The following is a 25257-nucleotide window of genomic DNA, read 5'->3' on the forward strand; positions in this document are numbered from 1 at the left end:
CCTGGGACACACCTGGGGACAGCTGGGGCACACCTGGGATCACCTGGGACACACCTGGGATACACCTGGGATCACCTGGGATCACCTGGGACACACCTGGATCACCTGGGACACACCTGGGATACACCTAGGATACACCTGGGACACACCTGGGACACACCTGGGACACACCTGGGATACACCTGGACACACCTGGGATCACCTGGGACACACCTGATATACACCTGGGATACACCTGGGATCACTGGGATCACCTGGGACACACCTGGGATCACCTGGGACACACCTGAGTGACACCTGGGATCACCTGGGACACACCTGGGACACACCTGGGATACACCTGGGATACACCTGGGACACACCTGGGATACACCTGGGATACACCTGGGATCACCTGGGTACACTGGGATACACCTGGGACACACTGGGATACACCTGGGATACACCTGGGATCACCTGGGACACACCTGGGATACACCTGGGATACACCTGGACACACCTGGGATACACCTGGGATACACCTGGGACACACCTGGGATACACCTGGGATACACCTGGGATCACCTGGGACACACCTGGGATCACCTGGGGACACACCTGGGTGGCACCTGGGGGGAGGGCACAGGTGTGGGGATGGTCCCCGGGGTGGATGGGAGGGGTCACCCCAGTGGGGTCCCACGGGGGGGGTGTCCCCCTCACCCCTTGAGTGACCCCCCCAGTGTCCCCCAGGTGTCCCCTGGTGCACCCGGACATCGAGGGGGGGGAACAATGGGACATTGGGGGGAGCCTCCCCCATGGGCGATCCCCCCCAGTTCGGGGGGCTCATCCCGAAGCTGTTATGGGGTGCGGACAGAGCGGTCGGTGCCCCCCAGGTGACCCCCCACCCCCCGTGCCCCCCCCAGGTGAGCTGTACGTCGGGGGGGTCAGCCCGGGGCTCCTGGGCCGCCTCCCGCGGCTCGTGGCCTCCCGGGGGGGCTTCCGGGGCTGCTTGGCCTCGCTGGACCTGAACGGGCGCCTGCCCGACCTGCTGGGGGACGCCCTGAGACGCGTGGGGGACGTGCGGAGGGGCTGCGACGGTGAGAAACGGGGGGGGCCGGGGGGGGCACGGGGGTCTGGGGGCTGCAGAATGTGGGGGATGTGCAGGGGGGGCTGGGACTGTGAGAATTGGGGGGCACTGAGGGGGCTAAGGGGGCACAGGGGTCTGGGGGGTACAGGGATATGGGGGGGGGCACAGGGGTCCGGGTGTGTCTGGGGCTTTTTTCGGGGTGTCTGTGAGTTTTCCAAAGGGTTAATGGGGTGCACGGGTGGGCAGGGGGGGGCACGGGGGGGGCACAAGGATGTATTTGGGGGTACCAGCCCCCGGTGGAGAGAACACAAAGGTGGGGGGGGGGGGAGAGGAGGGGATTTAGGGCCACAAAACCCCACGGAGAGCCCCCCCCGCGGCCGGGGCCGGGTTTGGGGGAGCCTCGGGGGGGTCCCCACGAGCCCGGTGCCCCCCCAGGCCCCAGCACGACGTGCGCCGAGGACTCGTGTGCCCACGGGGGCGTTTGCCTGCAGCAGTGGGACGGCTTCACCTGCGACTGCAGCATGACGGCCTTCGGGGGGGCCGGCTGTGCCGAGCGTGAGTGGGGGGCCAGGGGGGCTTGGGGGCCAGGGTGGGTTGGGGGCTCAGGAAGGCTCAGGGGGGCAGCTGTGCCCAGTTTGAGTGGGGGGCATGAGGGGATTTGGGGGCACAGAGGGGATTTGGGGGGGTCAGGGGCCTTAGACGAGCGGCTGTGCCCAGTTTGAGTGGGGGGGCTCAGGTGGATTTGTGGGGGCTCAGGTGTATTTAGGGGGGGCTCAGAGGGGATTCGGTGGGCTCAGAGGAGTGGCCGTGCCCAGTGTGAGTGGGGGGCACAAGGGGATTTGGGGGCTCAGGGGGATTTGGGGGCACAGAAGGGATTTGGGGGGCACAGAGGGGTGGCCGTGCCCAGTTTGAGTGGGGGGGTTCAGGCAGATTTGGGGGGCACAGAGGGGCACGGGGTGGCTCAGGGGGACACGAGGGGACACACAAGGGGCTCAGGGGCCCCAGGGTGGGGGACACCCCACACCAGGGGGAGCCCAGGACCCCCCAGGAGCGAGCAGAGGGAGCAGGTGGCCCTTGTCCCTCGGAGGGGACCCGCGTGTCGCTCGCTCTGGGGGGGGTGTGTGTGGCTGTGTGACCCCCCCCCCCCCCCCCCACGGGGGACAAGTGTCCCCTGGCTGAGGTGGCTCCGTCCCTTCCCGTATGCCCCCGTGGCCCTTAAGGAGGGCAGGTGGCAGCGTGGGTGTCACCCGTGTCACCCGTGTCACCTGTGCCACTCATGTCACCTGTGCCTGGCACGAGGGTTGCGTGTCCCCCCAGGGCCTCCCGCACGAGGGACACGAGGGACACGAGGGGACATGTGTCCCTGACCCGGCGTGGCTCTGTCCCCTGCCCGAGGGCTCCGTGTCCCCACGGCCCCTAACGAGGGGCAGGTGGCAGCACGTGGGACACCTGTGTCCCTCACGGGGGGGGCCCTGTCCCCCCCTGTCCCCCCCGTGTCCCCCGCTGTCCCCCTCCCCCTCCAGGTGAGTCCCAGGCAGCGCCGGCCCCCGCCCCACACCTGACCGGGGACACGGGGGGGGGGGGGTCGGGGCCGCTCCGTGGGGCAGGACGTGGCTCACGGTGTCCCCGTGGGGCAGGACAGGCTGTGGGGACACCGCAGCGGGGGTGGCACTGCCGAGGGGCCGGGCCCCGCCGTGGGGCACGGGGACAGCTCCGTGTGGGGCTCTGTGGGTCACGGGGGGGCTCTGTGGGGGCTCCACGGATCCCCCGCGGGGCGGCCCCTGCCCCCCGGTTTTTCCCCCATTGTCCCCGTGGGGTCCCCGCGGGTGGCCGTGGCTCCGGGGACACTTCCGTGGCTCGCCGTGGGGCGGCCCTGGGGCTGCCGCGACCCCCCCGGGGGCTCTGTGGGGCTCCCCCTCCCCCCGCCGGGGGGTCCGTGGGTTCCCCCTCGTGGGTCGCGCGTGGCCCCTCCCCGCCCCGGCCCCTCCCCCCCGCCCCCTCCCCCGCCCCCGCCCCTCCCGCTGCAGCAGCCGCCGCCGCCGCCGCCGCCCCACGGCCGCCCGCGCCCCCACCGCCCCACGGCCCCGCCGCCCCACGGCCCCGCCGGCCCCACGGCCCCGCCGGCCCCACCGACCCTCCGGCCCCACCGCGCCGCCGCCGCCGCCCAGGCCAGAGCCCCCCGGCACAGCCCCCGCTTCATCCCCGCCGCCATCCTCATCCTCATCCCCATCCTCATCCCCATCCTCATCCTCAGCCTCCCGCAGCCCCCGGCCCCCGCCCCACACCGCCCATCCCCCCCCCCACACCGCCCCACATCGCCCCCCTCCCCCCCCCCCCCCCGCTCCATCTCCCCCCTCCCGCCATCCCCCTCCCCCCCCCCCCTTCCCGGCCCCCACATCGCCCCCCCCCCATTCCCCAGCCCACCCGCATCGCTTCTGCCCCACATCCCGCACCCCCATCCCCCCCCGGCCCCCCCTCCTCGCTCCCACCCCACATCCCGCACCACCACCCCCCCCCCCATTTTCCCAGCCCCACATCCCCTCCCCGAGCCCCCCCCCCCGGACCATGCTCGACCCCCTTCTGAGCGCCCCCCGCGCCCCCCCCGCCCTGGCCCCCCCCCGCCCCGGGGCCCCCCCGCGCCCCCCCCCCGCATGCGCTGAGCCCCGGGGGGGGGATCCAGACCCCCCGCGGGGGGGGCGCTCGGGACCCCCCGGCCCCGCAGCCCAGGGGGGGGTCGGGACCCCCGGGGCCCTTTGGGGGCGCCGCCGCTTTTTTAGGGGGGGAGCCGCCCCCCCCCAGCCCCATTTTGGGGACATTTGGGCCCCCCCAGCCCTGATCGAGGGGGAGATTCGGGCGATTCCCCCCCCCCCCCCAGCCCCATTTTGGGGGATTTGGGCGCCCCCCCGGCCTCATTTCAGGGGATTCAGCTCCCCCAGCCCCTCTTGGGGTGATTGGACCCCCCGGTTCTATTTTAGGGGATTTGCCGCCCCAGCCCCACCGAAGGGGGGAATTGGCCCCCCCCGGCCCGATTTCGGGGGGGGTTGGGGTTTCTCAGGGCCTCCCCCAGCCCCATTTTTGGGGTGAGCCAGGGCCCCTCCCCAGCCCCCGTGGGTGGATTCTGGGGGGGGGGGATTCGGAGACCCCCCCCCAGCCCTTGTGGGGTGACCCAGGGCCCAGGTTCGGGGGGATTTAGGGTTTCCCCAACTTCACGTTGGGTTGAGCTGGGACTGCCCCCCCCTCCCCATTTTTGAGCTGATTTTAAGCCCCCCCATCCCAATTTTGGGCTCAGGATCCTCCCCCAGCCCCATTTCGGGGTTCAGCACCCCCCTAGACCCTCTTTTGGGGCACAACCCCCCCTCAAACCCCATTTTAGGGGTCAAGAACCCCCCGGGGCCTCATTTTGGGGCACAACCCCTCCTCTCACCACCTCCCCCCCCATTTTGGGGCTCAGTCCTCCCCCCCCTTTTGGGGTTTTCCCTCTCCCTTTCCCCCCCATTTTGGGGTCTCACCTTCCTCCCTCCCCCCTTTTGGGGACGCCCCCCTCCCTTCACCCCCTCATTTGGGAACCACCCCCTTCATTTGGGGCTCCCCCCCCCTTATCTGGGGACTCCCCCATCCTCTTTTCCATCCATTTTGGGGGTCCCCTCTCCCTCCCCACCCTCACCTCCAATTTGGGGGCTCCCCCCTCTCCTTCCACCCCCCCCCTGATTTGGGGGCTCCCCCCTCTTTGTTCACCCCCCCGATTTGGGGGCTCCCCCCTCTCCTTCCCTCCCCAAATCCGGGGGCTGCCCCATCTCTCCCCCCTCCCTCCATCTCCATCCGGGGGCTCCTCCCCCCATTTGGGGTCCCCCTCGCCGGGGTCCCCCGGCGCTGCCGGATGGGGGGGGGCCGCTGAGGGGCCGATGGGGGGCCGGGGGGCCCCCGGGGCGCTGGGGTGCTGGCGCTGGGGGCGCTGGGGGTGCTGGGGGTGCTGGGGGTGCTGGTGCCCCCCGCCCGCCCCGCCCGCGTCTCCTCCAGCCTCTCGACCACCCACCACGTGCACCACTTCCACGGGCGGCACGGCACGGCGCCCATCGCCATCAACCGCGCGCCCTTCCTCACCCGCGGGCACCACGGTGAGCCCTCATCATCCTCATCCTCATCCTCACCTTCCTCATCATCCTCATCCTCATCCTCACCTTCCTCATCATCCTCATCCTCATCCTCATCCTCACCTTCTTCATCATCCTCATCCTCATCCTGCCCACTGCCATCAACTGCACGCCCTTCCTCACCCGCGGCACCATGGTGAGCCCTCATCATCCTCATCCTCATCCTCACCTTCCTCATCATCCTCATCCTCATCCTCATCCTCATCCTCATCCTCACCTTCTTCATCATCCTCATCCTCATCTCATCCTCATCCTCATCCTCACCTTCCTCATCATCCTCATCCTCATCCTCATCCTGCCCACTGCCATCAACTGCATGCCCTTCCTCACCCGCGGGCACCATGGTGAGCCCTCATCATCCTCATCCTCATCCTCACCTTCCTCATCATCCTCATCCTCATCCTCATCCTCACCTTCCTCATCATCCTCATCCTCATCCTCACCTTCCTCATCATCCTCATCCTCATCCTCACCTTCTTCATCATCCTCATCCTCATCCTCATCCTCATCCTCACCTTCTCATCATCCTCATCCTCATCCTCATCCTGCCCACTGCCATCAACTGCATGCCCTTCCTCACCTGCAGGCACCACAGTGAGCCCTCATCATCCTCATCTTCATCATCATCATCCTCACCTTCCCCATCCTCCTCATCCTCCCCATCGCCATCAACCTCACGCCCTTCCTCACCTGCGGGCACCACAGTGAGCCTTCCTCATCCTCTTCATCATCATCCTCATCCTCACCTTGCTCATCATCATCCTCCTCATCATCCTCATCATCACCCTCATCCTCATCTCCTCATCCTCCCCATCAACTGCGTGCCCTTCCTCACCCACGGCACCACAGTGAGCCCTCATCAACGTCCTCATCATCCTCTCCTTCCTCATCATCCTCACCTTCCTCATCATCCTCATCCTCACCATCCTCATCCTCCTCATCTCCATCCTTTCCATCCTCCCCATCACCATCAACCACGTGCGCCATGGTGAGCCTTCATCATCACCCACACCATTCTCATCCTCCTCATCCTCCTCATCTTTATCCTCATCCCACTCATCATCACCTTCCTCATCCTCATCCTCCCCATTGCCATCACCTGCACACCCTTCCTCACCAATGGGCGCCACGATGAGCCTTCATCACCCTCACCATCATCACCTTCATCCTCCTCCTCCTCCCATGGCCATCCACCAGCCCTTCCTCACCCACAGCCAGCTCAGTGAGCCTTCATCACCCTCCTCATCAACCTTCCCTCTCCTCCTCCTCACAGAGACCCCAAAACCCTCATCATCATCATCATCATCCTCTTCCTCAGGCTCAGGCTCCTTCAACCTCCTCTTCACGATGACAGGGACACAGATGGCCTTCCTCCCCCTCTTCCTCCTCCTTCTCCTTCACTTCCTCCTCCCCCTCCTCCTCCTCACTGCCTGGGAACCTGGGACAGCCTCATCCTCCCCCTCTTCCTCTTCCTCCTCCTCCTCCCGCTCACACACACCCAACCCCCTCCTCCTCCTCCTCCCAGGAACTCCAGCCAGCCTTCCTCCTCCTTCTCCTCTTCCTCCTTCTTCCTCACCCACCTCCTCCTCCCCAGCTGCTCGCGGGTACTTCAGCCTGGCCTTCCTCCCCCTCCTCCTCCTCCTCCTCCTCCCCCTGTCACCTCCTCTTCCTCCTTCTCCTCCTCCTCACTGCCTTGGGAGCCTGGAACAACCTTCCTCCCCATCTTCCTCTTCCTCCTCTGCCTCCTCCTCCTCCTTCTCACCTTCCTCCCCTCCCTCCTCCTCCTCCTCCTCCCCGCACACTGGGGCCGGGCGGGGTTTGGGGGGGCCGTGTGGGGTCCACGCTGCGTCCGCGTCCCTGCACAGGCGTGTGCTTGGCTGCTTTGGGCTGGTTTTGGGGTGCTCTGCGATGGTTTTGGTGTATTTGGCGTGTTTTGGGGGTGTTTTGGGATGGTTTGGGGTTTTTGGGTGTTTTTGGCTGTTCTGGGTGCCTCTCGGGTGTGTTTGCAGGTTTGTGCACCCTGAGCCCTCGTGCAAGGCCATGGAGGGGGGAGGACAAGAGGGACCCCCAAACGCCAGGGGGTCCTGATGGTCCCACAGCCCCTCCCCCAATTCAGAGGTGCCCCCCCAGGTCTCGGAGCCCTCCCCGTTCCTCGGGGTCCCCCACGGATGCCATGGACCCCCCCCCAAGTTCAGGGGTCCCCATGAACGCTGGGGTTCCCCCACCCCCAGATTCCGGCTCACCCCCAAACTCGGGGGTCCCTCCTGGGCCCCCCACACGTGCCCAAATCCAGGGGGTCCCCCTGCACTAAGGGTCTCCCCCAAACCCTGGGACCCCCAAATTCAGTGCTACCCCCTCCCCGCAAACCCCTGAGCTCCCCCCAGATCTGGCTCCCCCAACCCCCCTCCGCTTGCCCCCCTGACCCCCCGTTTTTCTCTCCCCCCCCCAGCGGGCACCACTTACATTTTCGGCAAGGGGGGGGCCCTGATCACCTACACGTGGCCCCCCAATGACCGGCCCAGCACCCGCGCTGACCGCCTGGCCCTGGGCTTCAGCACCCGGCAGCGCGACGCGGTGCTGCTGCGCGTGGAGAGCGCGGCCGGGCTCGGAGACTTCCTGCAGCTCCACATTGTAAGGGAGGGGGGCAAAAAAATTGGGGTACGGGGGTGCTGGGGGGGGCAGGGGGTGCAGGGGATCTTCAGGAGATCTCCGGGGGTTCCTGGATTTGGCGATTTCCTGCAGCTCTGCATCATAGATTAAGGGTTGGGGGGGTTCATGGGGGTCCTGGGGAGGCCAGGGGGATTTGGGGGTGCTGGGGACTCCTGGTCAAGGCCTGGTTTGGTGACGTCCCGCAGCTCCACAGCAGAAGAGGGAACAAAATTGGGGTGCAGGGGGTTTAATGGGGGTCCTGGGGGGCTCCAGGGCTTCCTGCTAAGGGCTGGATTTGGTGGCATCCTGAAGCTCTGCAGGAGGGAAAAAATTGCGGTCCAGGGGGGGTTTTGGGGGTACGGGGGGGGGCTCTGTGCCTTCCCGTTAACAGCCAGATTTGGTGATTTCCTGCGTCATGAGAGGAGCCAAAATTGGGGGGCAGGGTGGGCTGGGGGCCATTACCTGGGGGAAGGGGGCTGTCCGTCCGTGGGACAGGTACCCACCGGTGCCCCCCGTGCCCACCCTGCAGGTGCAGGGGGCCGTGGGGGTCCTGTTCAACGTGGGCACCGAGGACATCGCGCTGGAGGAGCGGGGGGCGGCCGTCAGCGATGGGCGCTTCCACGTCGTCCGCTTCACGCGCAGCGGCGGCAACGCCACGCTCCAGGTGGACGGCGGCCCCCTGCACGAGCGCTACCCGCCAGGTACCCCCCGCCACGCCCCGGGCACCCCAGGGCCCCTAGAGACACCCCCAGGTATGGCCCAGGTGTTCCCCAGGGTTCCTACAGACCCTACAGGTGTTCCCCAGGTACCCCCAGGGCTCTTACAGACCCCCCCAGGTACCCCCAGGTACCATTCAGGGCTCCCACAGCCAACCCAAGGACACCCCAGGTGTTTTGGGGACGCCCCTATGGCACCTTGAGACACCACAGGGGTACCCCTGGGACACCCCAGGGCACCTCAGGGTGCTCAGGGACACCCTGGGACACCTCTATGGCACCTATGGGGACCCCCAGGGCACCCCTGGAGCACCCAGAGCCTCCCCAAGCCCCCCACGGCACCTTCGGACACCCCAGGGTCACCCCAGGTGCTTGGGGACACCTCAGAGCCCCCCCCCCTAACGAGGGCACTAATGAGGCAGCGCTAACGAGGGGTCCCACGGCCACCCCCCACCCCTCCCCCGCTAATGCCCCCCTAAAGGCCACATAAACCCCCCCCGAGGGCCAACCCCACCCCCCCATCCCTGGTGACACCATGGCCAGGGCTGGGGACATCAGCAGGGGCGTCATGGCTGTGGGGACACTGATGGTCACACCGTGGTCACGGCGTGGTGGCACCAGTGGTGACATGATGGTTGTGCCACCGTCCCCACCATGGTGGCACTGGTGGTGACGGATGGTGACACTGATGGTGACACTGTGGCCACACCAACGCGATGCCGATGGTGACACCCAGGGGCTCACACCCCGATGGCGCTGACAGTGACGCCACCGTCCCACCATGGTGACATTGATGGTGACACCGTGATCCCATCATGGTTGACACTGATGGTGACACGATGGCGCCACGAGTGATGAGGTCACGGTCCCACCATGGTGACATTGATGGTGACAGCAATGGCCAGACCACAGTCCCACCATGGTGACATTGATGGTGACACCAAGAGTGCCACTAATGATGACACCATGCTCCCATCTTGGTGACACTAATGATGCCACAAATGAGGCCACAGTCCCACCATGGTGATGCTGATGGGGACACCAATGGCAAGGCCCACGATCCCACAACAGTGACACCAACGGTGCCACTGAGACCACGGTCCCATCTTGGTGACACCAATGGTGCCACTGAGACCACGGTCCCATCTTGGTGACACCAACGATGCCACTGAGACCACAGTCCCATCTTGGTGACACCAACAACGCCACTGAGACCACAGTCCCATCTTGGTGACACCAACGATGCCACTGAGACCATGGTCCCATCTTGGTGACACCAATGATGCCACTGAGACCACGGTCCCATCTTGGTGACACCAACGATGCCACTGAGACCACGGTCCCATCTTGGTGACACTAACAATGCCACTGAGACCACGGTCCCATCTTGGTGACACCAACGATGCCATTGAGACCACGGTCCCATCTTGGTGACACTGATGATGCCACTGAGACCACGGTCCCACCACAGCGCCGCCGACGGTGACACTGCCGTGATGCCACCGCCGATGCCCCCCCCCCCCGGTGCCAGTCCCTGGCGGTGTCCCCGTGCCCTGCCCCGTGTCCCGTAACGCTCTTCTCCTCCCTCCGAAGGCAGCGGGGACAGCGAGCGGCTGGCGCTGGCGCGGCAGCGCATCCCCTTCCGCCTGGGGGCGGGTGGTCGATGAGTGGCTGCTCGACAAAGGTAACGGCAGCGAGCGCCCCCCACACCTGGGCACCCCCCCACACCTGGGCACCCCCCACACCTGGGCACTCCCCACACCTGGGCACCCCGCTGCGGCCAGGACCCCAGAGATTTTGGGGTCCCAGGTGTCTGGAACCCACTGATTTGGGGAGTGTCTGGGACCCCCAGCACCTGGAGGCTCCCACACCTGGGCACCACCACACCTGGGCACCCCGGAATGTGGGGACTCAGGTGTGCGGGACCCCACCTGTTTGGGGTCCCAGGTGTTCGGGGATCCCGGCATTTGGGACCCCGATATTTGGGGGTTGCAGCACCTGGGCCCCACAGGTGTCCAGCAGCCACGTCCCAGAGGACCCTGTTGTCCCAGGGACCCCCAGGTGTCCGGGGGAGGGAGCCCAGGTATTGGGGGAGGGGCCAGCCCCTGCCCCGCCCCCTCATTACCTGGTTAAAGGGATGCTAACGCACCTAACGGCCCCCCTAAACCGCGCTGAGCCCAGAGCCCCCCTAAAGCCGCATAAACCCGCTAAACCCCCTAACCCGCACCTGCCCAGCGACTGCCGGGGCCGGGGCTGCGCCAGGTGTGCACAGGACAGGTGTGCACCAGGTGTGCACCATGGCTGGGGCGTGCGCCAGGTGTGCGCAGGACAGGTGTGCACCATGGCTGGGGCGTGTGCCAGGTGTGCATAGGACAGGTGTGCACCAGGTGTGCGCAGGACAGGTGTGCACCATGGCTGGGGCGTGCGCCAAGTGTGCGCAGGACAGGTGTGCACCATGTGTGCGCAGGACAGGTGTGCACCATGGCTGGGGCGTGCGCCAAGTGTGCGCAGGACAGGTGTGCACCAGGTGTGCGCAGGACAGGTGTGCACCATGGCTGGGGCGTGCGCCAAGTGTGCGCAGGACAGGTGTGCACCAGGTGTGCGCAGGACAGGTGTGCACCATGGCTGGGGCGTGTGCCAAGTGTGCGCAGGACAGGTGTGCACCAGGTGTGTGCAGGACAGGTGTGTACCAGGTTGGGGCATGCACCAGGTGTGTGCCTTGGCACCGGGTGTGCACAATTCAGGTGTGCATGAGGACAGGTGTGCACCAGGGCAGGTGTGCAGCAGGTGTCCACGAGGACAGGTGTGCACCAGGTGTGCAGCAGGGCCAGGTGTGCGTGAGGAAGGCGCACAGGTGTGTCTGCCCTGCAGGTGTGCACAGGAGCCGCCCCGGCCTCGCACGCCCCTCGCACGCCCCGGCCCCCCGCCCAGGCACGGCCCCTGCCCCTCCTCCCGCCCCAAATGACCCAAAATTGGCCGAATTGAGGCCCGAGCGGAGCCGGGGGCCGGGGGGGGGGCGTTGGGGTCCCTTTAACTGCCCGGGGGGGAGGGGGGTGGGGGTGCGAGGGGTGTGGGGGGGAGGGGGGCAGGGCTGCTCCTCTTGCGAGGCACACCCAGGTGTGCCCCAGGTGTGCGGGTGAGGGTGGGGAACGGTGGGAGTGGGCGTGGCAGGGTGAGGCAGGTGGGGCAGTGTGGGGCGTGCCAGGTGTGCCAGGGTGTGGGGATAAGGCCGTGCCAGGTGTGCCAGGTGTGCAGCTGCCCTGTCCATCCATGGGACTGTGTCAGGGGTGACAGTGTCAGGATGAGCCAGGTGAACCAGTGCCAGGTGTGCCAGGTGTGCCAGGTGTGCGAGCCCCCCCTCCATCCCTGGGGGATGTGTGAGTGACAGTGACAGTGTCAGGGTGAAGGTGTTGAGGTCACAGTGTCGGTGGTGACATCAAGGTAGCACAGGTGAGCCAGGTGTGCCAGTACCAGGTGTGCCAGGCCCCCCCATCATCCCCCCAGCTGCCCCTCTCCACCAGCCGGGGGGATGTGTAGGGATGAGGTGACAATGTCAGGGCAGTACAGGTGGCACAGGTGGCACAGGTGACACAGGTGAGCTGGTACCAGGTGTGTCAGCCCCCCCTCTCCCCCCCAGGCTCTCCACCAGCCGGGGGGGATGTGTAGGGATGAGGTGACAATGAGGTGACAATGTCGGGGTAGCACAGGTGGCACAGGTGAGCCGGTACCAGGTGTGCCAGGTGTGCGAGCCCCCCCTCTCCCCCCCAGGCCGGCAGCTGACCATCTTCAACAGCCAGGCGCGCGTGCGGGTGGGGGGCCGGGACCGCGGCCGCCCCTTCCAGGGGCAGCTCTCGGGGCTCTACTACAACGGGCTGAAGCTGCTGGCGCTGGCGGCCGAGGGACACCCCCGTGTGCGGCTCGAGGGGGACCTGCGGCTCGTGGGGGACCCCCCCCCCGCCCCCCGCGCCCCCCGGCGCTACCCCTGCGCCCCCCCGACATGGCCACCACCATCATGGAAACCACCACCACCATGGCCACGACCACCACCCGCCGCGGGCGCTCGCCCACCCTGCGCGACACCGTCGCCCAGGTAAAGCGGGGAGGGAGGGGAAAGGGGGTCTGGGGGGTAAATATGGTGGGGGGGGGGGTTGGGGGAGAGGGGGCACTGGGATGGTAAATGGAGACTGAGGAATTGTGGGGGGGGGCTACGGATTGAGGGAGGGTCCTCCCAAGGACAGGGGATGGGGGAGGGGGGTATGCAGGGAATTTGGGGGAGGATGGGGGGGTTCCAAGGGCCGCGTATAGGGGGAGGGGGCTCTGTGGGAGGGGCAGGTATGGGGAGACCCCAGAAAGGGGCTGGAGGGGCCGTCCCGAACACCTGGGTGCGCTCAGGTGACCCCTGACACCCCTCCCCGGGCCCTGGGGGGGGGTGGGGAAGGTTTGGGGGTCCCCAGGCCCATGCTGACCCCCCCGGTGTCCCCCCAGAACACGGACGATCTGCTGGTGGCCTCGGCCGAGTGTCCGAGCGATGACGAGGACCTGGAGGAGTGTGAGCCGGGCACAGGTGGGTGCTGCTCCAGGGCCCCGGGCACGCGTGTGTGACACGGCCTCGCACACGCGTGTGACACGGCCGCAGAGCCCGGGGCTCTCCCCCACCCCCCCCCCAGCGGGGGTGAGACCCCCGCACAGGTGTGGGGGTCTGCACACGCACAGGTGTGGTGGGGCGGGGGTGTTGCACACGCGTGTGAGCAGGGAACATGCCAGGCTGCTCACGGCAGGGGGACACGCGGGTACGGGAGCTGCTCACACACCTGGACAGGTGCGCACACACACCTGGACAGGTTCACACACAGACACACACACACACACACACCTGGACAGGTGTGCTCACACAGGCACACACACACACCTGGATAGGTGTGCACACACAGATACACACACACCTGGACAGGTTCACACACAGACACACACACACACACACCTGGACAGGTGTGCTCGCACAGACACACACACACGTGGACAGGTGTGCACACACAGATACACACACACCTGGATAGGTGTGCTCGCACAGACACACACACACACCTGGATAGGTGTGCTCGCACAGACACACACACACGTGGACAGGTGTGCACACACAGATACACACACACCTGGACAGGTGTGCTCGCACAGACACACACACACACACCTGGACAGGTGTGCACACACAGATACACACACACCTGGACAGGTGTGCACACACAGACACACACACACACACACCTGGACAGGTGTGCTCGCACAGACACACACACACGTGGACAGGTGTGCACACACAGACACACACACACCTGGACAGGTGTGCACACACAGACACACACATACCTGGAAGGGTGTGCACACAGACACACACACACCTGGACAGGTGTGCACACACAGACACACACACACACACACCTGGACAGGTGTGCTTGCACAGACACACACACACACACCTGGACAGGTGTGCTCACACAGGCACACACACACACACCTGGACAGGTGTGTTCACACAGGCACACACACACACCTGGACAGGTGTGCTTGCACAGACACACACACACCTGGACAGGTGTGCACACACAGATACACACACACCTGGACAGGTGTGCTCACACAGGCACACACACACACCTGGACAGGTGTGCTCGCACAGACACACACACACCTGGACAGGTGTGCACACACAGATACACACACACCTGGACAGGTGTGCTCGCACAGACACACACACACCTGGACAGGTGTGCTCGCACAGACACACACACACCTGGACAGGTGTGCACACACAGATACACACACACCTGGATAGGTGTGCTCGCACAGACACACACACACCTGGACAGGTGTGCTCGCACAGACACACACACACCTGGACAGGTGTGCACACACAGATACACACACACCTGGATAGGTGTGCTCGCACAGACACACACACACACCTGGACAGGTGTGCTCGCACAGACACACACGCACACCTGGACAGGTGTGCACACACAGACACACACACACACCTGGACAGGTGTGCTCGCACAGACACGCACGCACACCTGGACAGGTGTGCACACACAGACACACACACACACCTGGACAGGTGTGCACACAGACACACACACACACACCTGGATAGGTGTGCTTGCACAGACACACACACACCTGGACAGGTGTGCACACACAGATACACACACACACACCTGGACAGGTGTGCTTGCACAGACACACACACACCTGGACAGGTTCACACACACACACACACACACACCTGGACAGGTGTGCTCACACAGGCACACACACACCTGGACAGGTGTGCACACAGACACACACACACACACACCTGGACAGGTGTGCACACAGACACACACACACACACACCTGGACAGGTGTGCTCACACAGGCACACACACACACCTGGACAGGTGTGCACACAGACACACACACACACACACCTGGACAGGTGTGCACACACACACACACACACACCTGGAAGGGCACACAGATACACACACACCTGGACAGGTGTGCTCGCACAGACACACACACACACACCTGGATAGGTGTGCTCGCACAGACACACACACACCTGGACAGGTGTGCACACACAGATACACACACACCTGGACAGGTGTGCACACACAGACACACACACACCTGGACAGGTGTGCTCGCACAGATACACACACACACCTGAACTGTTCACACACACACCTGTATAGGTGTGCACATACACACACTGACACACCTGCACAGACACACACACACCTGTACTGTTCACACACACCTGCACAGGTGCGCACATCTGTACTGTGCACACCCAACACCTGGACAGGAGCTGCTCACACACACACAGGCACAGGTGTGCACACACACCTGAACTCACACTCTCACACCTGCCCCACAAACGCAGCCCCCCCGCACACCAAGGTGCCCCCCTTGGCACGCCCAGGTGTCCCCCTTGCACACGCATTCCCACCTGTGGCCCCGCCCCTCACCTGCACAGGTGTTCCCGCCCATTCCGAGCACACACCTGAGCCCGGGGGCCATGCAAGCCCCGCCCTCATCCCCCCGCTTCCCTGACGGACAGACACTCGGACATTCGGACACTTGGACACCCGGACGGACAGGGAGGACCCCCTGGGGTCTGGGGTCATCCCGTGTGACACTGTCACACCTGCGCTGTCACACCTGCGCTGCCACCAGGACCTCAGCAAGGACCCTCCCCCATCCCCAGTGTCACACGGTGACACCCCCTGGACACCCCGGGTGTCACCCGGACACCGGAGACCCCCTGGACACCTGGGGCCTCACCTGGCACCACAGGTGTCACCTGGACACCCAGGTGTGTCCCTCCCTGGCACCCACAGGTGTCCCCCCGGACATCTGCATGCCCCCCGGACACCTGAGTGTCCCCCACAGGTGTCCCCAGGTCACTCTGGTCCCCCAAGACCCCATTTGTGGGGGAAGGGTGGCAGCGGTCAGGGGAAGGGGGGAGGAACGGGGGACAGACGGACGGACGGTGGACGGACAGTGGATGGACAGTGGATGGACAGTGGACGGACAATGGACTCTGGATGAACAATGGACAGTGGTCTGTGGATGGAGGGATGGAGGGACAGACGGATGGATGGATGGATGATGGATGGATGGATGAGTTTGAGGCTGGCCAGATCCAGGGATGGATGGATGGACACACAGATCAATTTTGGTTTGGACGGACGGACACATGGATGGGTGGATCCATGGAGAACTGGACAGGTGGATGGACAGATGGGAACACGGATAGGTGGATGGACACAAGGATGGATGGACGGATGGACAGATGGACAGATGGATTTAAGGCTGGCAGGATGGACACAGGGATGGCCAGCTGTAGGTCAGGGCAGAGGGACAGATGGACAGACAGATGGATCAGTGAACACATGGATTCAAGAATGGATGGAACCATAGACAGATGGACACATGGATCAGGATTGGATGGACTCAGCTGGGTTTAGGGATGGCTGGATGGACTCAAGGATAGATGGATGGATGGACAGATGGATGGATGGATGGATGATGGATGGACAGATGGATGGATGGATGGATGGATGGATGATGGATGGATGATGGATGATGGACGGATGGATGGACAGATGGATGGATGGATGGATGATGGATGGATGATGGATGGATGGATGGATGGATGGATGGATGGATGGATGATGGATGGATGGATGATGGATGGATAATGGATGGATGGATGGACAGATGGATGGATGGACAGATGGATTCAAGGATCCATGGATGGATTTAGGGATGGACAGATGATGGATGATGGATGGATAGACAGATGGATGGATGGACGGATGGATCCAAGGCTGATGGCCAATGGCCGGTGGCTGATGGCCGGGGGCCGGTGGCCAGTGGTGGCCGGCGGTGGCCGGGGCCGGCCGGGGCCGGGCGCTGGCGCCGCAGGGGTGGCCGCGGCACCTTCTCACCGAGTGTCTCTTCTCTTCTTTTCTTTTTGTTCTTTTTTTCTCTTTTTTCTCTTTCTCTCGTTTTTTGTGTGCTTTCCCTTCCTTCCTGCAATTTCTTTTTCCTCCACGCTAAAATCACCCGGCCCCATCCCGCGATGTAAGTTGACGGCAGCGCCGCGGTTTGCTCTTAAAAACAAAAAACCGAGAAAAAAAAAAAAAAAAAGTAGCGGAATTAGCTAAAAATGCAGAAAAAAAAATAACCTAGAGCGGAGCTGGCGCGGAGGCGGCCGGAGGCGGCGGGGGGGGGGTCGGGGGGCGCAGCGGGGCGCGGCGGCGGGGGCTGACGGGGGTCTCCCCGTCCCCTTTCTGTCTCCGCAGGCGGGGAGCTGGTGCTGCCGGCGTCCCCGGGCCCCCCCGCGCCCCCCGCCGCCCCCCGCGCCCCCCCGGGCTGCGGCCCCGACTGCGACGAGCCCTCGGGCTTCGCCTCGGGGGAGGCGGCGGACCCCGACCCCGACCCCGGCCACGCTCCCGGCCCCGAGCAGCCGCCGGCCGACGACGAGGACTTCGCGGGGCTGGGGGGCGGGGGGAGCCCCGAGGCCGCCGCCCCCCCGGCGGCCACGGCCGCGCCCCGCGGCGCCGGGACCGAGCCCACGGTGGCGGGCGCGGCTCCGCCCGGGCTGGTGCCGGCGGGCGAGCGGCACCCGCGGGAGGGCGCGGGCGGGGGGCGGCGCGGGGGGGGCTCGGCGCCTCCCGTGACCCGGCGCCCCCCCGTGCCCCCCACAGCCGCGCCCGGAGCGGTGGAGGTGGTGCGGGAGGCGGGCGGCACCACCGGCATGGTGGTGGGCATCGTGGCCGCCGCCGCGCTCTGCATCCTCATCCTGCTCTACGCCATGTACAAGTACCGCAACCGCGACGAGGGCTCCTACCAGGTGGACCAGAGCCGCCACTACATCGGGGCCGCCCCCGCCGCGCCCGGGGGGGGCCCAGGAGGGGCCCCCGGTGCCGCGTCCCCGACCCCGCCCGCCGGGACCCCCAAGGAGAAGGCGGCGGCCGCGCCCCCCAAGGCGCCGGGCAAAGCGCGGCGCAACAAGGACAAGGAGTATTACGTGTGAGGGGGGGGGTCTCCACGCGTGTCCCCCGACCCCCCCCGCCGCCACCCCCGGGGGGATGTCACCTGCCCGCCCCGCCGACCCCGCCGCAGCGGGGGCGCCTCTGTGGTCTCTCTCTCTCTCTCTGTGTGTGTGTGTCCCCCCCCGACCCCGCCGCGGGAACCGGGTGGGCGGCGCGCGGGGAGGGGGCGCGGGGGGCGCGCGGAACCCCCCCGCGTGGGGTGTGGGATTTCCCCCCCCCCCCCCCGAGAGGGGCGCGGGACCCCCCCCTCAACCGCCCCCCCTTCCCAACCTCGGATCGGTTTTTTACCGCCCCCCCCTCGCCCCCCTCCCCGGGTATTTCTTTGGGTTTATTTTTTAATTTCGAGAGCCCCGATTGGCGTCGGGACCCCGCGGAGTCCTGCCGGGACCCCCCCAAAAGCCGCCCCGAATCCCTCCGAGCCCCCCCCGGGCCGCCCCCCGCCGCGCACAGAGGAATACACGGTTCTATACTTCGTACAGCGGCTCCGCCTCTTCCTGCGCCGCCCCCGGGACCCCCCGAATCCGCCGGGACCCCCCAACATCCCCCCGGGGGGATCCCAGCCCTCCCCTCCGCCAGGGGGCGCCGCCCCCCCCCTGGACCCCGCCTTCACGCTGACGTCACCCTGGCGGCCCCGCCCCCTCCGCCCACCCGTGACGCTTCCGCCCCGCGCGCGGCACCGGCGCGAGCAGCGCGCGGAGCCGTGACCCCGCGGTGACCCCACGGTGACCCCTCCGTGACCCCGCTCATGGACGGGGAGGGGGAGGCGGAGGGGGAGGGCGCGTCCGCCCTGCCGGGCGCTGCCGGTGAGGGGGCGGGGCCACAGGAGGGGGTGGGACGCTGAGTCCGGGTGTGGGCGTGGCCGTGGGACCCCCGTGGGTGGGGGGCGTGGGTCTCTTTGGAGGGCTTGAGACCCCCGGGGGGCCGTGGGACCCTTCGGAGGATGCTCTGGGGGAGGGCGTGGCCGTGGGACCCCCGTGCGTCCTTTGGGTGTGTCCCGGTGGGTGTGTCAGTCTGGGGGCGGGGATCCCGGGGGAGCTTTGGGGGTCCCGAGTGGGTTCGGCGGGGGTCTCACTCTCCCCGTTGCCCTCAGCCCTGCTGTACCTGCCGGACGGGTCGGAGCTGTGTCAGTGCGGGGGTGGTTGTGGGGCGGTGCGGGGATCCTGGGGGATGTGCGGGGGTCCCGGGGGATGTGCGGGGTCCCGGGGGATGTGCGGGGTCCCGGGGGATGTGCGGGGGTCCCGGGGGATGTGCGGGGTCCCGGGGGATGTGCGGGGGTCCCGGGGGGTCTCACGGCCCCCGTTGCCCCCAGCCCTGCTGTACCTGCCGGACGGGTCGGCGCTGCCGCTGCCGCTGGAGCCGCCCCCGGGCCCCACGGCCGCGGAGCTGCTGCGCCGCCTGCAGGGGGCGCTGCGCCTCCCGCCCGCCGCCGGCGACGCCCTCGCGCTGTGGTTGGGGTCGGAGCTGCTCGGTGAGGGGGGGGACGGGGGGGGACATGGGGGGACAGGGGGACATGGGGGGACAGGGGGACATGGACATAGAGGGGACACGGACATGGCGGGGTCACAGCTCACGCTGTTGCTGGGGTTGGAGCTGCTGTGGTTGGAGGACGGGGGGGACATGGTGGGACACAGGGGGACATGGGGGGACAGGGGGACACAGAGGGGAAATGGGAACATGGGGATATGGGGGGTCGTGGGGTCTCAGCTCGGTTGTGAGCGGAGCTGCTCGTTCTGGAGGGGACATTGGAGGGTCCCATGAGGGACAGGGAGACAGGAGGATCTCCCTGGAGGATGGAATGGGGGGGTCCCTGTGCCCGTGGGGGTCCCCGTGGAGCTCTCTGCGGGTCCCCGAGTGGGTGCCAGCCCTGTGTCCCCCCCCAAGAGGTGCAGCTGAAGCCGCGGCACCGACCCCTGCGCCTGGTCCGGCACTGGCCGGAGCTGCTGCTGCGCTTCAGCCTCGGCTCGCCCGCGGCCATCGCCCAAGGTGAGGGGTGGGAGGTCCTGTTGGGGGCGGGAGGGCCCCCTCGAGGGTCCCACTGACCCCCTGCCCCCCCAGATGAGCCGTGTCTGCAGCTCCGCAGGAACGTGTTCTTCCCTAAGAGCCGCGAGCTGGAGGTGAGCGGGGCACACGGGGGTCCCCAGTGTGGGAGGATCTATGGGAGGGGGACACGGGGGGATGCAGGGTGCGGTCTGCGGTGGTTTAGGGGTGTCTCTGTGTGATCGGGGGGTGTCTGTGGGTCCCAGCTGCAGGAGGAGGAGCTGCTCCGGTTGCTCTATGAGGAGGCGCGGGAGCAGCTGAGGGGGGGGGCGCTACCCTGTGGACCCCCCCCGAGGCGGCCGAGCTGGGGGGGCTCAGCTGCCGCCTGCGCCTGGGGCCCTTCGAGCCCGGCCGGCACACGGAGCTCAGCCTGCGGTCAGCACCGGCCGGACCCTGCCCGCGGGACCCCTGCCCATGGGACCCCCGCCCGTGGGAACCCCTGGGATTCCCTTTGGGACCCCACCCAGAACCACCCTGGGGCATCCCCCGCGACCCCCCACGGGATCCCCTCCACCTGGGAGCCAATCCCTGCGGGACCCCCCCTCACTTGGGACCCACCCATGGAAACCCCCTTCAGGACCACCCCTCCCCACGGGGCCCCCATCTCCTGGCCACACGCTACCCCCTGACCCCCATGTTCCGCCCGTGCCCCTCTCGGTCCCCGTGTGACCCCCGCTGACCCCCGGTGTCCCCCCGGTGTCCCCCGCAGGCCGCTGCTGGGGGAGCTGCTGCCGCCGGGTCCTCCGGCCCGCTGGGGGGCGCTGTTCCGTCGCTCGCGCGAGCCGGGCCCCGCCCAGCGGCTGCTCGAGGCGTTCGCGCGTGCGCCGGGCCCCGAGGCGCCCCCTGCCGGATTGTACCGGGACTTCCTGCGCCGCTGCCACGCCCTGCCCGGCTACGGGTGAGGGGGGCGGGGGGACCCCGGTTAGAGACCCCCAGGGGGCACCCCAAAAGGGATACCCCCAATGGGGCAATCCCCCTGGGACACCTCAATGGGACGTCCCAAATGGGACACCCCCCATGGGACATCTCCCCACTTAGAGACCCCCAGGGGACACCCCCCATGTGACACCCCACTGATGCCCCCAGACCCTCGGGGAACCTCACAAAGACCCCTCCCCGGGACCCCTGAAGACCTAAGGAACACCCCCAGGCACCACCCAGAAACCCCCAGATTGACGGGGAGCCCCCCCAGATTACCAGGGAGCCCCAAAAGAACCCCCTGTGCCCCCACCCTGCCCCCCAGAGACAAAAAAATTAGCCCCCCAGGGGCTCTCCCAGGTACCCCCCAATATCTGAGCCCCACAGACTCCCCCAGACCGACAGTGACCCCCCCAGGACTCCATCTAGACCCCCAAGTTCCTCGGTATCCAGGTCCCGAGGGATCCCCCCCAACTTCGTGATGCCCCCCCCCAAGTGACCCCACACTGCACCTGGGGACCCAGGAATTTGGAGGGAAGCAGAATTTGGGTTTTGGGGGTGACCCAGGTGTGTCCCACCCCCCCCTCCAGGTGTGCCTTCTTCCCGGGAGCCATTGAGCGGCCGTCGGGGGGGCTGCTGGGCCGCGGGGGGCTGCGCCCCGTCAGCGTGGCCGTGGGGCTCGAGGGGGTCACCATCATTGACCCCCGCCAGAAGGTACTGGGGGGGGACCTGGGGGGCAGGATGGGGGTCAGGGGGGCACGGTGGGTGACCCCCGCCCCGTGCCCCCAGCACGTGCTGCTGTCCCTGACGTACCCCGAGCTGTGCTGGGAGCTGGTGGGGGCCGTGGGGCAGGACGGGGACCCCGCGGGGCAGGACGGGGACCCCGCGGAGCCCCCCCAGCTCTGGCTCGAGTTCGACGGGGACCACGAGGGAGCCCCCGTGAACCGACTGCTGCGGGTGTTCTCCCCACAGGTGCGACCACGGGGCAGATGGGGGGCCTTGGGGAGGGAATTTGGGGGGAGCAGGGGGACGGTTTGGGAGCACTTTAGGGGGCAGCTGGGTGGGGTCCCTGGGGGATCTGTTTGGGGCTGGTTTGGGAATCCTGAGAGGGTCGGTTTGGGGGTGCTGGGGAACAGTTTGGTGTCAGTTTGGAGGCCCCAGGTGTGGATTTGGGGGTCCTGGGATGACCCCAGGGGTGTTGCTTTGGGTATCCCTAGGGTATGCAAGGAGGTCGGCTTGGGGGTCTCTGGGCTGGATTTGGGGGTCACTGGCGGGGTCCCAGAAGGGTTTGGGGGTGCCTGGGGTGGGTTTGTAAGTACTGGGGAAGTTTCCAGGGGGGCGTCCTGGGGAGGGGGGGGGGGGTTTGGAGGGTTCCCGGGGAGGGTCCCGGGGGTTTTGGGGGTCCCTTGGGGGCTCGGCCTGGTGCCGCCCGCGCTGACAGCGCCCCCAGGCGGAGCTGATGAGCGCCCTCATCGAGTGCTGCATCGAGCTGGGCGGGGCGGCCCCGCCCACCGAGGAGCAGGCCCCGCCTTCCGCCGCGGCCGAGGCCACGCCCCCCGAGCCGGCCGGCGCGCGCGGCGCCCCCTTGCGGCGGCAGCAGAGCGTGACCCGGCCCCGCCTGCAGCGCCTCGCGACCATCGACTACGTGCGGGAGGGTGCGACAGGCGACAGCGGCGACAGCGGGGACACGGGGGACATCTGGGACATCAGGGATATGGGAGACATCCGGGACATGGGGGACGCGGGGGACATCTGGGACATGGGCGACATCCGGGACACAGGGGACATCTGGGACATCAGGGATATGGGGGACATCCGGGACATGGGGGACGCGGGGGACATCTGGGACATGGGTGACATCCGGGACATCAGGGATATGGGGGACATCCGGGACATAGGGGACACGGGGGACATCTGGGACATGGGCGACATCCGGGACACGGGGGACATCTGGGACATCTGGGACATCAGGGATATGGGGGACATCTGGGACACGGGGGACATCTGGGACATCAGGGATATGGGGGACATCAGGGACATGGGGGACATCTGGGACATCAGGGATATGGGGGACATCTGGGACACGGGGGACATCTGGGGCATCAGGGACATGGGGGACATCTGGGACACGGGGGACATCTGGGACATCAGGGATATGCGGGACATCTGGGACATCAGGGACATGGGGGAGATGGGGGACATCAGGGACATGGGGTTACAGGGGGACATGGAGACACACACACACAGAGCTTCTGGAGGGGGTAGGGGACATGTGGTCAAGGAGGAGGGGGACACAGGAGCATCCAGCGGACAGGGAGGGCGGTCACAGGGACATGGGGGACAGGGTGGCGGTGGACCTTGGGGGGGATATGACGAGCAGGGGGCACAGGGGACAGGGTGGTCTGGGGGGAACATGGCGGGAGGGGGAATTGGGACACCCAGGGGTGGTGGCACAGGGGAGCCCGAGGCGGTTCCTGCCCTAAATCCCACCCCAATGTCCCCCCCAGGTCAGGAGCTGCGGCGGGTGAAGCCCCCCCGGCGCTCGGTGTCCTTCTTCAGCCGCGGGGGGGCCGGGGGTGGCTCCTACAGCCCCGTGGCGGGGGGCACAGGGGGGGCCAGCTCCGAGCAGGGCTGAGCCCCCCCGAGCCCCCCAAACCCCTCCCAGCTCTGACTGGGAGCACTGGGAGCCCCCGGGACCTCCCCCTCTTTGTACGCACCCCCCCCAATAAACTGCACTGCCCCCCCCCCCTCCGCCCCCTCTCCCCAGGCAGGGTTTGATGGAATTTGGGGCTTTTTGGGGCAAATCGGGGTCGATTTGGGGCTAATCCAGAGCAGTTTGAGGCAGTTTGGTACCAGTTTGGGGATGATTCAGGGTGGTTCGGGGCAGATCAAAGCTGATTCAGGGTGGTTTGCGACTTATCTGGGGTGTTTGGGGCTAATTCATGGCAGTTTTGAGCTAGTTTGGGATATTTGGGGCCGATTTTGGATAATGCGGGACGTTTTCCAGCAAGTTCCTGGGGGGTCTGAGGCCACTTTAGTGGAGTTGAGACATTTTGGGGCCAGTTCTGGGGGATTTGGGGCCTATTCCAGGCAGCTTGGGGTCCATTCAGGGGGCTTTGGGAAGAGCCGCAGCAGTTTGGGGTCAGTTCTAGGGGGTTTGGGGCCAGTTCCGGGGGGTTTGTGGCCAACGTAGCCAAATGGCGGCGCCACGTGACAGCGGCCATTTCGGGCTGGGGACTCGGGGCCACGCGTGTGTCACGCGTGTCACGCGTGTCCCCTCTGTCAGGGGCTTCTGTGTTGTAGGGAGTCCCCCTCATTAGCACCAACGAGACCTTTGGGACAAATTCCACCGTTTTTGGGGCAAGTCCTGGTGATTTTGGGGCATCACTCGTTGTCCATTTGGGAGCTTCACAAACCCACCCCAAATCCCCCTATTTCACTATTTAACCCCATTTTCCTCCCCTTTCCCACCCAGCAGGGCTGCGTTTATCCAAAATATCACATTTTCTACCCATAACCCCCACACGCCTCCACTCTGCGGCAAAACCGCCTCAGTCCCGAATAACTTCATTTTCTTAAGGTGCTTTTTAGAAATCTAAGGATTTTTTTAAGGGAGAACTGGTGAGAGTTTTGTGCTGTGGGAGGCGTTGGTGTTACCGGGGCCTCAAAGACCCAGAGGAACTGCTCTGAACTCCAACATTTACAAACTAAAAAAAAAATGAAGAAAATATAAATGTTTGGTAGGATAAAGAAATGTTTTGGAATAAATGTTAGCTGAAGGAAATCGTGAAGGACGCAGGTCCCCCCGCCACCGCCTCATGGGGCTGTTCGTGTGGGGAGGCGCAGTTTTGGGGGGAGCGGGTTATAGCTGAATAAAAGGAGATTTTCCTGAGGGAAATAAGACATTTCTGAGGCAAAACTTGCCATTTCTGAGGCAAATTGGGAATTTTCTGAGGGAAATGAAGCGGTTTTGATACAAATCGGACATTTCTGAGGGAAGTAAGACATTTTCGAAGCAAATAGGGTATTTCTGAGGCAAATCGGAGATTTTTTGAGGGATATCAAACATTTTTGAGACAAACCGGACGTCTCAGAGGGAAATGAGACATTGATGA

The 25257-nt window shown here is 66.0% G+C and overlaps 2 protein-coding genes across 2 annotated transcripts; both read left to right on the plus strand.

The window, feature by feature from the left end:
* The first annotated feature begins 942 nt into the window (after positions 1–942).
* Positions 943–18290, plus strand: LOC137467790 (neurexin-2-beta-like). Its single transcript, XM_068179216.1, is given in 10 exon segments — positions 943–1076; positions 1502–1621; positions 7667–7848; positions 8396–8567; positions 10176–10231; positions 10233–10266; positions 12351–12569; positions 12572–12672; positions 13068–13146; positions 17435–18290. Coding segments are annotated over 9 exon segments (1611 nt in total). The 5' UTR covers positions 943–1076; positions 1502–1587; the 3' UTR covers positions 18169–18290.
* Positions 18291–18816: 526 nt separating this feature from the next.
* LOC137467793 (FERM domain-containing protein 8-like) lies at positions 18817–23891 on the plus strand. Its single transcript, XM_068179219.1, is given in 11 exon segments — positions 18817–18990; positions 19497–19655; positions 20069–20170; positions 20243–20301; positions 20431–20496; positions 20499–20599; positions 20934–21122; positions 21733–21856; positions 21932–22114; positions 22593–22797; positions 23650–23891. Coding segments are annotated over 11 exon segments (1374 nt in total). The 5' UTR covers positions 18817–18932; the 3' UTR covers positions 23778–23891.
* Positions 23892–25257: the final 1366 nt, after the last annotated feature.

The sequence above is a fragment of the Anomalospiza imberbis genome, unplaced genomic scaffold (genome assembly GCF_031753505.1).
Source record: "Anomalospiza imberbis isolate Cuckoo-Finch-1a 21T00152 unplaced genomic scaffold, ASM3175350v1 scaffold_791, whole genome shotgun sequence".
Classification (NCBI taxonomy): Eukaryota; Metazoa; Chordata; class Aves; order Passeriformes; family Viduidae; genus Anomalospiza; species Anomalospiza imberbis.